We start from the raw sequence: 15,159 nt of genomic DNA on the forward strand, positions 1-15,159 counted from the left end.
ACTTCTGTGTTTGCCAGGCCCCAGCATAGTCTCACAAGAGACAGCTATATCTGGGTCCTTTCAGCAAAATCTTGCTAGTGAATGCAATGGTGTCAGCGTTTGGATGCTGATCATGGGATGGATCTCTGGATATGGCAGTCTCTAGATGGTCCATCCTTTTGTCACAGCTCCAAACTTTGTCTCTGTAATTCTTAACAATAAAAGAACAGCTGCAGGAATCACTGTCCCTGACCTCAAGCTTTACTACAGAGCAATAGTGGTAAAAACTGCATGGTTTTGGTACCGAGACAGACATGTTGATCAATGGAATAGAATTGAAGACCCAGAAATAAAACTACACACTTACCTTCACTTGATTTTTGACAAAGGTGCCAAAAATACACAATGGAAAAAAGAAAGCATCTTCAATAAACGGCGCTGCTCTAACTGGATGTCTGTATGTAGAAGAATGAAAATAGACGCATATTTGTCACCTTGTACAAAGCTTCAGTCTAATTGGATCAAGGACCTCAACATAAAATCAGATATGCTGAATCTAATAGAAGAGAAAGTGGAAAAGAGCCTTGAACTCATAGGCACAGGGGGAAATTTCCTAAACAGAACTCCAATGGCTCATGCTCTAAGATCAACAATTGATAAATGGGACCTCACGAACTGGGAAAGCTTCTATAAGACAAAGGACATAGTCCTTAAGACAAACCGGCAACCTACAGACTGGGAATCTGTACCTCACTAACCCACATCTTATAGAAGGCTAATATCCAAAATATATAAAGAACTCAAGAAGTTAGTCACCAAAAAACCCAAACAACTGAATCAAAAAATGGGGTATATAACTAAACCGAGAATTCACAGCTGAGGAATCTTGAATGGCTGAGAAGCACCTAAAGAAATGTTCAAAGTCTTTAGTGATCAGAGAAATTCAAATCAAAATGACCCTGAGATTCCACCTTACACCAATCACGATGGCTAAGATCAAAATTTCAGGTGACAATGCATGTTGGAGAGGATGTGTAGAAAGGGGAACACTCCTCCATTGCTGGTGGGATTGCAAACTGGTACAACCACTCTGGAAATCAATCTAGAGGTTCCTCAGAAAATTGGAAGTAGATCTACCCATAGACCCAGTTATACCACTCTTGGGAATATACCCAAAATATGCCCCACCATGCCATAGGGTCACGTGTTCCACTATGTTCATAGCAACCTTATTTGTGATAGCCAGAAGCTAGAAACAANCTAGATGTCCCACGACAGAAGAATGGATACAGAAAATGTGGTTCATTTACACAATGGAATACTACTCACCTATTAAGAATGAAGACATCCTGAGTTTTGCAGACAAATGGATGGAACTAGAAAATATCATCCTGAGTGAGGTAACTCAAACCCAAAAGAGGACATGCATGGTATGTACTCACTAATAAGTGAATATTAGCCAAAAAAAATGTACAGAATACCCAAGATACAGTCCACAGAACTCAAAAAGCTCAACAAGCTGAGGTACCCAAGTGAGGAAACCTCAGTCCCATTTGGGATGGAGAAGAAAGCAATCACAAGTGGAGAGGAAGGGAGGAACCTGTGAGGGAAAGTGGAAGCAGTGGCTGGGCGGAGTGGGGAGAGAGGGGAACCTGATCTGGTATTGGGTGCGGGAAAAGGACTGAAGCCCTGAGAGCCAGCAGAAAGAATATAAACAGGCAACCTCAGGAAAGAGGAGGTTGGTGGGATGACCCAGATTGCACCAGAGATCTGGGAAGTCAGAGACTCCCAGGACTCAACAGGAGGGGCCTTAGATGAAATGCCAGTAGGGAGAGGGAACTTACACAGTCCACCTCCAGCAAGAAGACAGGGCATCAAGTGAGGGATGGAGTTCCCATCCCACAGTCACATCTCTGAGCCATAATTGTTCCTGTCTGAAAGAGTTACTGGAATGGAAATGGAGAGGAGCCTGAGGAAAAGAAGGTCCAGCAACAGGCCCAAAGTGGGATCCAGCTCATGGGGAGGTTCCAATGCCTGACACTATTACTGAGGCTATAGAACTCTCACCAGAAAGGATCCATCATGACTCTCCTCCAATAGACCCAACAAGTAGCTGAAAGAGTCAGATGCAGATATTTGCATCCAACCAATGGACAGAAACAGCTGACCCCTGTTGTTGGTTTAGGGAAGGCTGAAAGAAGCTGAGGAGAAGGGTGATCCTATAGGAGGGCCAGCAGTCTTAATTAATCTGGAACCCCCCAAGATCTTTGAAACACTGGACCATGAAACAGACAGCATACACCAGTTGATATGAGGCCCCGACACAATACAGTAAAGGACTTCCAGTTCTACGTTCATTAAGAGCTGATGCACCTAACCCTCAAGAGACTCCCCAGGGAGTTTAGAGGTCAGATGGGGTGGAGGGTGGGATCATCCAGGTGGAGACAGGGTGTTGTGGGGAGGAGGTATGGGATGTGGAACAGTTAGAGGGTGGGGGGAGTAGAATATGGAGTGTAAAAAATGAATTACAAATAAAATTAAATTTAAAAGAGAAAAGTTTGTTTCTGAATAATTCTGAATTTGATTTCTTTGTGATTAAGACACACTTGGGAACCCTTGATTCAGATCTGAGGTTTACATAATAGTAAGGATTGACAAGTTTATTCCTTGGTCTGAGTGGGTACTTTGTGTTCACTGAGAAGGATGTCCTTGTTTGCAGGGAAAACTGAAGGTTTTCAGAGCAATGCACTATGCATTTGCTTACCATTCTAGAGGTGTTAGAAAAAGCCACTGTGCTTTGAGCTTTTCTCTAAGTTTGAGAAAACAGGAAAAGAGAGGACAGATAAGGCACAATTTTACTACAGAAGATAAACATGATAGATGAGCTATGATCAAGGAAAAGGAAGAGTGATTATTTGGGTCATGGAGAAAATTAGAGAGAAACATTTCAAAGTTTCCAAAGGGATAGATGTTTATATTGGGTAATCGGTCAATCCCAGGAGGCTGGCTGCTTTAGAACAGTGCTCTTGATCAGGTGTGTGTGTGTGTGTGTGTGTGTGTGTGTGTGTGTGTGTGTGTGTGTGTGTGTNGGTGTGTGTGTGTGTGTGTGTGTGTGTGTGTGTGTGTGTGTGTGTGTGTGTGTGTGTATGTGTGGGCCTGCTAATGGAGTAAGGGAAGGGAAGTGTCTTCTGACTCTAGTGCCCTTTCTTCCTCAAGAGATACAATACAATAACAAAGTCATTGGAAACATAGAAGAAATGAAGTTCCTTCCAGAGCAGAAAGGGAAACATTGGAGCTGTGACCTGTGTGGAAAGAAGTCATTAATCAGAGACCAGGAAGAAAACAGGTTCTCAATACAAGCCTGTCTCCAAAAGCACAACTCCCCCAACCCCACAACCAGAAAAATCAAATCAAATCAAAACAAACAAAACAAAACAAAACACCCACACCATTTGCTCTGGCAAAATAGAAGGTCGTCAGAATGGTAAGGTCAACACAATTAACTTCTACCTGATGTCACAGACCTGGCCTCTTTTTCTTGGTAATGAATATCCATCCAGCCTTGGGGGCACATACAGTGGCTCATTGCACTGAATGAGGACTTCTCCAACAACAAGACCCTTACTGCTCATGGCCTCATGTCCCATTTAATTCTTATTGCTGTATCTGCTGATTCACTCCTTACAGTGTACTAAATAAACATGTTTTTCTTTTAGGGAAAAAAAAAGAGGTCCCAATGGTGAGTTCTTCCACTGACCTACCAAAATCTCCTGCTAAAACAAGGAATGCCAAGCTCTGTCTTATTTTGTTTTTGACAGTAAGCGTGTAAGATAAGATAGTAGCTTTAAGATATTTAAATTTTGATTATGTTATATAAGATAATTTCTTTTCCCTTAGGAAGCAGACACTGATTTATTTAGACACAAGAAACACACTGTCTCCTCCTTCAGTATAATTAGATATCACCTAATGAGGCAAATGGAACAAAACACAAGCAACTTGTGAATCTGGGAAAAGGTTGTGCAGGGGTCTCCTGCAATATTTCAATATGTTGAGATTTTTTTAAAGATACAAATACTGGATAAATTCTAGCAAGGACATGGAGACAGGAGATCTTTATACATTATTGCCAGGAAAGTAAATTGGTACAGTTTAAAGGAATCATGAAGTAACTGTGGACTTTCCTCAAACAACAAAAATAGAACTACTTGACTCAGTTTCATAATTCCTGGGTATATCCCTGAAAGAATATATCAGCATAATATAGCAATGCTTGCACATCTACTGCTGCAGTGGCCACAATGCTTAAGATATAAAACCAGCCTAGAAGTCCATCTACAGTTAGAGAGAGAATGAAATTGTTTGGATAGGGAGATGGGGGGATCTGAGAGGAGTTGGGTGAGTGGGATATATGATCAAAATGTAACATATGAAAAATTCAAATGCAAAGGAATACAATTAATGCTATATGGATAAAATGTCATAATGAAACTGTGTATGCAACCAAAGAATTAATTAAAAAAAAAAGAAAAACATGATACAATTCAGAAATTCTTTTTCTTTTAGCCTCCATTGGAATACTGTGTCGAGTTAAGGACATTTGATTGTCTTGGATGAAAACTTATGCACAAATTAGACAACAAAAGGAGATCAAGGGGATACAAATTGGAAAGGAAGAAGTCAAATGTCACTATTAGCAGATGATATGATAGCATATATAAGTGACCCCAAAAATTCCACCAGAGAACTCCTAAGCCTAATAAACAGCTTCACTGCAGTAGCTGGATATAAAATTAACTCAAACAAATCAGTGGCCTTTCTCTACACAAAGNATAAACAGGCTGAGAAAGAAATTAGGGAAACAAAACCCTTCACAATAATCACAAATAATATAAAATAACTTGGTGTAACTCTTACTAAGCAAGTGAAAGATCTGTGTAATAAGAAGTTCAAGTCTCTGAAGAAAGAAATCGAAGAAGATCTCAGAAAATGGAAGGGTCTCCCATGCTCATGGATTGGCAGGATTAATAGAGTAAAAATGGCTATCTTGCTGAAAGCAATCTACAGTTTCAATGCAATCCCCATCAAAATTCCAACTCAATTCTTCACAGAGTTAGAAAGGGCAATTTGCAAATTCATCTAGAATAACAAAAAACTAGAATAATAATAATAATAAACTATTCTCAACAATAAAAGAACCTCTGGTACCTCAATCTGTACCACAGAGCAATTGTGATAATAACTGCATGGTTCTGGTACAGTGACAGACAGGTAGATTAATGGAATAGAATTGAAGACCCAGAAATGAACCCACACACCTATGGTCACTTGATCTTTGACAATGGAGCTAAAACCATCCAGTGGAAAAATGACAGCATTTTCCACAAATGGTGCTGGCTCAACTGGCTGTTATGTTGAATAATGCGAATTGATTCATTTTTAAAAAATTAGATATTTTCTTCATTTACATTTCAAATGCTATCCCGAAAGTCCCCTATACCACCCCCCTGCTCTGCTCCCTAAACCATCCACTCCTGCTTCCTGGCCCTGGCATTCCCCTGTACTGGGGCATATGATTTTCACAAGACTAAGGGCCTCTCCTCCCAATGATGACCAACTATCTTCTCTCTTTGTACAAAGCTCAAGTATAAGTGGATCAAGGAACTCCACATAAAACCAGATACACTGAAACTTATAGAGGAGAAAGTGGGGGAAAGCCTTGAAGATATGGGCACAGGAGTAAAATTCCTGAACAGAACAACAATGGCTTGTGCTGTAGGATTGAAAATTGACAAATGGGACCTCATAAAATTGCAAAGCTTCTGTAAGGCAAAAGACACTGTCAATAAGACAAAAAGGCCACCAACAGATTGGGAAAGGATCTTTACCAATCCTAAATTCGATAGGGGAATAATATCCAATATATACAAAGAACTCAAGAAATTAGACTCCAGAAGATCAAATAATCCTATAAAAATTGGGGTACAGAGCTAAACAAAGAATTCTTATCTGAGGAATACTGAATGGCTTAAAAGCACCTGAAAAAAATGTTCACTATCCTTAATCATCAGGGAAATGCAAATCAAAACAGCCCTGAGATTCTACCTCACACCAGTCAGAATGGCTAAGATCAAAAATTCAGATGACAGCAGATGCTGGTGAGAAGGTGGAGAAAGAGAAATACTCCTCCATTGCTGGTGGGATTGCAAGCTTGTACAACCACTCTGGAAATCAGTTTGATGTTTCCTCAGAAAATTGAACATAGTACTACCGGAAGATCCAGAAATACCTCTCCTGGGCACATACCCAAAATATGCTGCAAATTGTAATAAGGACACATGCTCCACTATGTTCATAGCAGCCTTATTTATAATAGCCAGAAGCTGGAACCAGATATCCCTCAACAGAGGAATGGATACAGAAAATGTGGTACATTTACACAATGGAGTACTACTTAGCAATGAAAAACAATTAATTCATGAAATTCTTAGGCAAATGAATGGATCTGGAATATATCATCCTGAGTGAGGTAACCCAATCACAAAAGAACACACGTGATATGCACTCAATGATAAGTGGATATTAGCCTAGAAACTTAGAATACCCAAGATACTATTTGCAAAACATATGAAACTCAAGTAGAAGGAAGACCAAAGTGTGGATACATTGCTCCTTCTTAGAATGGGGAACAAAATACCCATGGAAGGGGTTAAATAGAGACAAAATTTGGAGCTGAGATGGAAGGAAGGACAATCCAGTGCCTGGCCCACCCTAGGATCCATCCCATAAACAACCACCAAACCCAGACACCATTGCATATGCCAACAAGATTGTGCTGACAGGACCATGACATAACTATTTCTTGTGAAGCTATGCCAGTGCCTGGCAAATACAGAAGTGGATGCTCACAGTCATCTATTGTATCCAATGAAGGAGCTAGAGAAAGGACCCAAGGAGCTAAAGGGTTCTGCAACCCTATAGGAGGAACTAACCAGTACCTCCCCTCTGCCCCCAGAGCTCGTGTGTCTAGTTGCATATGTAATAGAGGCTGGCCTAGTTGGCCATCAATGGGAGGAGAGGCCCTTGGTCTTGTGAAGGTTATATGCCCAAGTATAGGGGAATGCCAGGGCCAGGAAGCAGGAGTGGGTATGTTGGGGAGCGGGGCAGTGGGAGGATATAGGGGACTTTTGGACAGGAAACTAGGAAATGTAAATGAAGATAATATCTAATACAAAATTAAATTAAAAAAGAAGAAAACTGATGCACAACATCTTCAGAAACGTCTGAAGGAAGGGAAGAAAAAACACCTGGCAAGCAGGCTCTGGGGATCCCAAAATGTCAACCCCTGAGACAAGTAAAAATCCGTTTTTAATAAAATCCCCTGGTATCTATTTGTGACACAACTTTTCTGGTTCCCCTGAGATACCAAGGGAGCTGTGAAGAAAGGAGACCCAGGTGAGCGGGGTAGACAGTGTTGTTTCCTTTGGAGATTTCTCTTGATCTCTGAAACCACAGACGCTTCTTCTATTAGCACCACTTTCAGAGCCTGGGTAAGAGCTGAGGGTGTGATGCTTAACACCACTGTTTCTGTAACCCAACCCGATCTGGATCTGAAGAGAGGTGAGCACTTATGAGATATGGCTTTGAGGAGGAACAATGACTTTTTTTTTTAACCTTCATTGTCTTTGTTGTTGTTTTTGCAGATGTGGCCATAACAGATCTGACAGATGTTGGGAATGCCATGTGTTCTTCTTAGTCGAGTTCTAGTTCCAAATGGTCCTGTGCTCATCCTTGGCTGAGACCTGGAATTAGACATCACAGAAATGCTTGTTGGGCTCAAGCCATAACAGCAGTTTCTCAGATTCTTTCTTACAGTCATGTCCTATCAAGCATTTTCCATCCTTAGATCACTCAGAATCACAGATTTGAAAAGAAGTTGCTTTATGCCTCCCCGGTAGCTTAGAAGTGTCCTTCCAAGCCTCAGGAGGCGTGGTTCAAGGGTTTTCTTTCTGTTTTCTGCAGTAGTCATTTTCATATCATGGTATATACACATCAGGAAGCTGACCCAAGTGGTTCATTAAAAAATTTCCACTATGTAGCAAGTTAACTAAGATTTAGAAAACATATGTGATTTCCTATATGTACCAATATATTTAACAGTAAATTATTTCCATTCTCAAATGTTTCTATTCCTGTTTTATTTGACATATAGCCTTCATAGCCAAAATATTGGCTAGACCAACTTTTGACTTCATTAACTTCTTTCAGTGTTACTTTGTTGATTGGTTAGACCATTCAAACCCTCCAAATCCCTTTCCCCTCTCAACTTTCATTATTTCATACATTTTTGTGGTTTTCATTGTTTCTCAAAAATTCCTTGAATATCTTCCCTTTGATAAAAATCCACACAAAAGATCATTTAAGACATCAATTATTGAGCCTGTACTGTGTCCTAAATACTTTAAATGGATTAGCTGACTTAATCCTTGCAATGTTTCTTTGACATCAGTTCCACTGCTATGTAGCTGTCATACTCAACTGAAAGTTGGCAAGACCAAACACGTTTCTCAGTTTGACAGTTACTTGGATGTTAGATTTGGGGATTGACTTAAGCAACTGGTTGAAGGTTTGGTGAATTTGACATCTATGCAACAAGAAAAAGGAGATGGCCAGTGGTGAGAGGTAATGTTGGTACACAGATGTTTTGCTAATGTGTCACCTAACATTAAGCGCTCAATTTGGGTAGTGCATATGCTGACCACAGGCAGAAGCAAGGGTTGGAAAATCCAGCTAATAACGATCTGACCACTGACACCCTGTCTCTGTCATTCACCGCAGTCTTTGGTCACTAAATGAAAACTCTCTGAATTTGTTGTCCTCTCTTTCTTGCACCATTGTTCTAGGTTTGCAGTGTCATTTGATTCCCTGCAGGAAGATGTGAAGAAAGATGGAGAAAGAAACCACTCTTCACTCAAGGAGGATGCTGCATTGAGGCCTCCCTCTTTCCTACGTCCCACGACTTTTATGAGTAGCACCTTTGCCCCTTTGTCAAACAGCTAAATTAAAATTGCACCGAGAATTCTAGATTCTTCAGCCAGCAAGTACATGTTGAGTGCTACTTTGAGTTGGACGCAGAAATCTTAGCACATATTTGGAGAGTTTACACTCTGACTAGAAATGGGGTTACCTCCAAGGAGAGAGCAGAAAACACTGCACAAAGCAGTGGGATCTAAACTACCATAAGTGACATAAGGTAAACCCCAACAACCAACTCTCAGAAATAAGCAAGTCTTGATTTTTAATATTTGTTTGTCTCTGAGATAAAGAATATTTTTTTCCATAGATTGAAATGTGTCAAACATGCAATGTCTGAGTGTGGAGCTGGGAAATGGTGTGTGCAGCCTGCTGCTGTGCTGAGGTAATACAATCAGGCTCCAGCACACCAGTGGGTGCAATCCTTAGGAAAGAAACGGGGATGAGGAATTGGGTTATTATGACAGGCTTTCATGGCTGTGGTAGGCAATGAGCTGAGTCTTAAAATGCCCATATGAAACTATTTTAAAAATTAAAAGCAGATGCATTTGCATTTGATAAGATTGAAAATTCTACAGTCTTAAAGGCAAGAATGAAAATATAACTTCTTGTAGAATGTAGATGTATATTGGCAAGGATGGGGGCGTTCTTCCATGTACTAAGGACCTAGTATCTGAATGGGCTCTAAGGACTAAAGGGCAGTCTAGGTAAGATTTAACAATATGTCTATAGGCACAGATTTGATAATGGATATTGGAATGTTCCTTTGCTTTGGGGAGGTTATTTCTAGAGCAGAGGTTGGTGTAAAGGCAAATTGAGTTTCTGAGAAAGTCAGTGAATGCTGTGATGATCCTTATCAGTCCATTAGAGATGTCTTCCCCAGATTACAAAAGCAGTGTATGACTAGTATATTAGAACTCAGACATTCTGCCTAAATCTCCAACTCCAACTCTGCAGCTGAAGCCACTGTAGACACACACACACAGACAAGTGCTTTGTTCCAGATCTCATGTTTCAACATCCATTGCCTCCAGATCCACATCCAGATTTTCTAAGTGCTTCCTAATTCCAATTTTTCTTAGTGTCTCTCTCCAATCCTTACCCCAAGAACTAATCCTACCAAAAGTCAAATGAGAATATTGTAAGTATTAACTCTGGAGAAGTAGGTAAAATGTTACAATTTAATATGATGTAAGAGGATAGGGATATATTTCAGTGGTAGAGTGTTTGCTTAGCATGCGCAAGATCCTAAAGACAAACAACACGGCATTATATGGTGTTGTGTGATAAAATATGATGTCATACAGTGGAATGCAAAAAGTCTAATACATAGAGCGATATACAGCTCATCAATTTTTATTATGAATTTTGTTCATTTTGATAAGTCTTCAGATCTATAAGATTTGGGGATTGAACCCAGATTCTCTGTGAGAGAAGAAATGACTCTAATTGCTGAACCAGTTCTTACTCCAGGCCAATTTTACTTCTAATTATATTACTGAGAATATTTCTTTATATAGCTACTCATAATTTAGACATTTGCATTGTTTGCAGCTTTGGACTTTTAGGAAAATGGCTCTTAGAACATCTAAATATGAATATCACTTTGTGGACACATTTTGTTTGTTTATTTGTCTTGTGTAAATGCCCAGGAAAATTACAGCCATGGGTGTTGGTATAGATTTAATATAATAAAAAATTGTTACATTGTTCTCCAAATAGGCTATAACACTTCACATTGCAACCACCAATATTTAAGACTCCCAGTTCTTTTTCTTGGTTACAGTGTTGGATGTTGTTAGGCTTTTTAATTTTAGCCATCTGAGTAGGTGTGTATCTCACTGTGGTTTTGTTTTGCATCTCTCCAATGGCTAATGTTGCTCGGGATCCTTTCATGTGATTATTAGGTATTTTATGTACTTTTGTACATGTTTTCACATTATCCAGTTTAAAATGTGTCTTATTATTGACTTGCAAAGTTCTTTATATATTCTGGACATAATTTCAGAGTTTTGTGTTGTGAATGCTTTCTACTAGGGCATAGTTTATCTTTTGGTTTTTCTTACAATGATGAAGCTTAAGCTGTAATTTTTTGTGTTTTAATTTAGGCTTTTTGTTCCTTCCCTAATAACCTTTTCCTTATTTGAGGGTCATAAATTTTCATTTCTTATTTTTGTCTAGAATTTTTTATGGCTTTGTCTTTTATACATGCCTATGATTTATTTAAAATAATTTCTGAAAAGTCATGGATTAAAATCTGAGTTTGATTTTTCTCTTCATGAGTATTTTGCTCACTCCAGCAACAATTGAGACACCTTAGCCTTTTAGATATATGTTTGAATTCTGCATTACATTGTTCTATGTGTTCATGGGGTAGTGGGCAGAAGTGTTCAATGAAGCAGAGAAGAATGAGAATAAGAGGGGAAAAAGCCAAGGCTGACAACTTTAAGGATGGAAACTTCTTCAGAGGCATTTGAGTTAATGGATTTATGAAGATAAACTTAATAAACCCAACTTGCTAGGAATTACAGAGCCTGAGAGTAAAATCTGTCTTTGTAATTCTGAAAATGAATAGAAAGCAACGAAACAGTCACCACAGAACTGGTGATTTATGGAGTCCTACTTGCCTGTGCTTGTATCTGTCTTACACCATGTTGATCATTATAGTAACTGAAGAAGGGTTGGTCCTAAAGTTTATAGCTCTTTCCCCAAAGTTGTCATACTGTAGACTTATGATTTTCAGGATAAGAATATGGCTTATTTCTTAGCTAGAGGATTAGATACCTTACTCATTGATTTTTTTTTTTCATTTTGAGACAGGATCTTTCAGAGTAGCTGAGGTTGGTTGTGAACTTGTAAATCATTAGACCTCTGTTACCAATTGCTAAGATTATAGACCTGAGTCATAACAGGTGGTTGAGTACCTTAACATTAGGCAGGTAACTATGGATTTAGAAACTGGGACAGAATAAGGTATACTTTAAGAAAAGTCTACTGCATTTTACATATAGTAGGTGGGGCTCCAGGATGCCAGCATGCATCAACTAGATTGATGTCATGAAGTCACTGAAGAAGATACAAAAGTGAGATAGGATAATATAGAATTTGTTTTAAAAATTATATAAAGTTCATTATGATTTCAAGACCTACAAATGTTAAGAACGAATTAAGTTAGATATTTGAGAGATATTGTTGTAAACATAGATAAGTGAAAGCAATCAACATAGAAACAGCAGAGAAAATTGAAATTTAAAGAATGGCTAAAAAAATCAGGAGCAAAGGAGTATCCATAGAGCAGGCATGTCATGGTACAGTCAGAATAAAGAGATTCATGGACAGTAACTAAATAAGCACAAGGATGACAGATACCTAGTGTGGTGTCATGGAAACCATGGCTAGAGAATGTTTGCAGGAGCTAGGGTCAGGTGTGTCAAACCAAACAACAAGGAAAGAAAGAAAAACAGTCTGACAGCTTTAGTAGTGGAGACTCCTTCAGTGACACTTGAGCGAATGGTTTCATAAGCACGAACACGTGATGCCAACAGGCAGCAAATCAGTGAGCATGAGAAAAAGAAATTTAGTCAGAAATGAAACAGAAACAGTGAAGTAGTCACTGTATGTGCTATCCTTACAGTCTCTGTCTCTCTGTCTCTCATGTATGTGTGTGTGTGTGTGTGTGTGTGTGTGTGTGTGTGTGTGTGTGTGTGTGTGTCTGTGTCTGTGTCTGTCTCTGTCACTGTCTCTCTCATTCCAGGCTGATGGCCTTGAACTTTAAAGATAGGCGAGGATGACCTAAAACTTCTAGTCCTTCTGCCTCTACCTGCATGTGTGCCATCATGACAGCTCCATGCATCTTTGGTGACTGAACCCAAGTCCTCATGCATGATAGGCAACCAAACCTCCAGCCTATATAGACCCTCTTTTTTAAAGAAGAGGCTAGTTTTCTGTGACTCTCATAGCCACATCAAATTTCCTGTTTGGTGATTTTCAAGATACTTACCAGTTAGGCTTCAAATACGTTGCCCACTGTTTCCCTCTTAACCATGGAACTTATATTTTCTTCCATACTTCACATTGTCTTAAAAACTTTTCTTGATCACAGTGGAAACTAATTGTTTTCTCACTCACAGGTCTTTTCTTGACTTCACCTAAAAGATTACTGCAATCAGCAAGTAAACATTTCTTTGGTTGAGCTTTCAGAGGTCAATTGCACGGGACTGAATGTGGTAGAAGCCACTTTGGAGTTGCTCTTCTTTGAGAGTGTGAAATTTCTGGCTCGTATTTTCCTGCTGAACTCAAGTCTTGACATTTAGAATTCAACTGTAACACTGTGTAAAAAGTTTCCCAGTGACTTTGTCACCAAATCTAGCAACCGTTTTTTTTTTTTTTTCAAAGTCCATCTTTTCCAAATACTTCATACTACTGATTCACTTCATCTATAAACATCTGTCTTCATGATTTTCCTGACATGTCCTTTACTGGTGTTAATTATTTTTAAAAGTGTTTAAGTAGGCAACAGAACACAACTGTCTTCTTGCTAGCCCCTTTCACTTCCTAACATCACTATAGTATGTGAGTGAGCATGTACTCAAAGTCTCCTTGCAAAGGACATCTTGCCAATGTTTATACACTTAAATTCTAAAAGGGTGTGTAAATGTTTCTTCTTCAGGGACAAATACTCCAGTTGTGACTCCTCACAAAGGAGGGACATTTTATTCACCTTCTCAATGCAGTCTATCATTATTCATTACTTTAAATCCCAATTGCTGATTAAAGTTTCCCCTTTTAGGCACCCATAGTACAGAATGCAGAGAAATAACTTCACTGAAGTGACAGAGTTCATCTTCCTGGGATTCTCTAGCTTTGGAAAACATCAGATAACCCTCTTTGTGGTTTTCCTAACCATCTACATTTTAACTCTGGCTGGCAACATCATTATAGTGACAATCACACACATAGACCACCACCTTCACACTCCCATGTACTTCTTTCTGAGCATGTTGGCAAGCTCGGAGACTGTGTACACACTGGTCATTGTCCCAAGAATGCTTTCCAGCCTGATTTTTTACAACCTTCCCATATCCTTGGCAGGCTGTGCAACACAAATGTTCTTTTTTGTCACCTTGGCCACCAACAACTGCTTTCTGCTCACAGCAATGGGTTATGATCGTTATGTGGCTATTTGTGATCCTCTGAGATATACAATCATCATGAGCAAGGGAATGTGTGCCTTGTTGGTTTGTGGGTCTTTAGGCACTGGCCTGGTTATGGCAGTTCTTCATGTGCCAGCCATGTTCCATTTGTCCTTTTGTGGCACAGTGGTGGAGCATTTTTTCTGTGACATATACCCAGTAATGAAGCTTTCTTGTGTTGATACCACTGTCAATGAGATAATCAATTATGGTGTAAGTTCATTTGTAATTCTTGTGCCCATAGGGCTGATATTTATCTCCTATGTGCTCATTGTCTCTTCCATCCTTAAAATTGTGTCTGCTGAAGGCCAGAAGAAAGCCTTTGCCACCTGTGCCTCTCATCTCACTGTGGTCATTGTCCACTATGGCTGTGCCTCCATTGCCTACCTCAAACCCAAATCAGAAAGTTCAGTAGAAAAAGACCTTCTTCTCTCTGTGACCTACACTATCATCACTCCCTTGCTGAACCCTGTTGTCTACAGCCTCAGGAACAAAGAAGTCAAAGATGCTCTATGCAGAGTTGTGGGCAGAAATACTTCTTAAATGATTTGAAACTTTTTGTCAGGAGAACTTTAGCTCAAGTATGTCTACTCATCAAGAAGACATGATCTACATGTTCATCAAATACGGTGTCTATATAATAATGTCAAAGAGTAGAAATGCCTTTATTTTTAATGTCTCAGTGATGGCAGAAAATAAAATTTGGGCTCTAATGTTTGGATCTCAGATCCAACAATCATTTTATATTGGATTAAGCTTACGTCTTTAAGTTCTGGATGGTTTTGGTTTGGAGACATCTTTGGATTCTACTTTTTTAGACGCTCAGTCAAGTCCTTTATCTGGTCTCACTGTAGAGAAGAGACAACTACAACATTGTAGGGAGGAGTCTATGCACAATGAGCTGCAGGGACAACAGTTTTCATTCCCTTTTTCATGCACAGAAGAGAAGGCTTTT

At 39.4% G+C, this 15,159-nt stretch overlaps 1 protein-coding gene across 1 annotated transcript; it reads left to right on the forward strand.

The window, feature by feature from the left end:
- The first annotated feature begins 13,383 nt into the window (after positions 1-13,383).
- Positions 13,384-14,832, forward strand: LOC110302753 (olfactory receptor 10J5). The gene has a single exon (XM_021173504.2). The coding sequence runs from the start codon at positions 13,818-13,820 to the stop codon at positions 14,745-14,747; it is 930 nt and encodes a 309-aa protein (XP_021029163.1). The 5' UTR covers positions 13,384-13,817; the 3' UTR covers positions 14,748-14,832.
- Positions 14,833-15,159: the final 327 nt, after the last annotated feature.

The sequence above is a fragment of the Mus caroli genome, chromosome 1 (genome assembly GCF_900094665.2).
Source record: "Mus caroli chromosome 1, CAROLI_EIJ_v1.1, whole genome shotgun sequence".
NCBI lineage: Eukaryota > Metazoa > Chordata > Mammalia > Rodentia > Muridae > Mus > Mus caroli.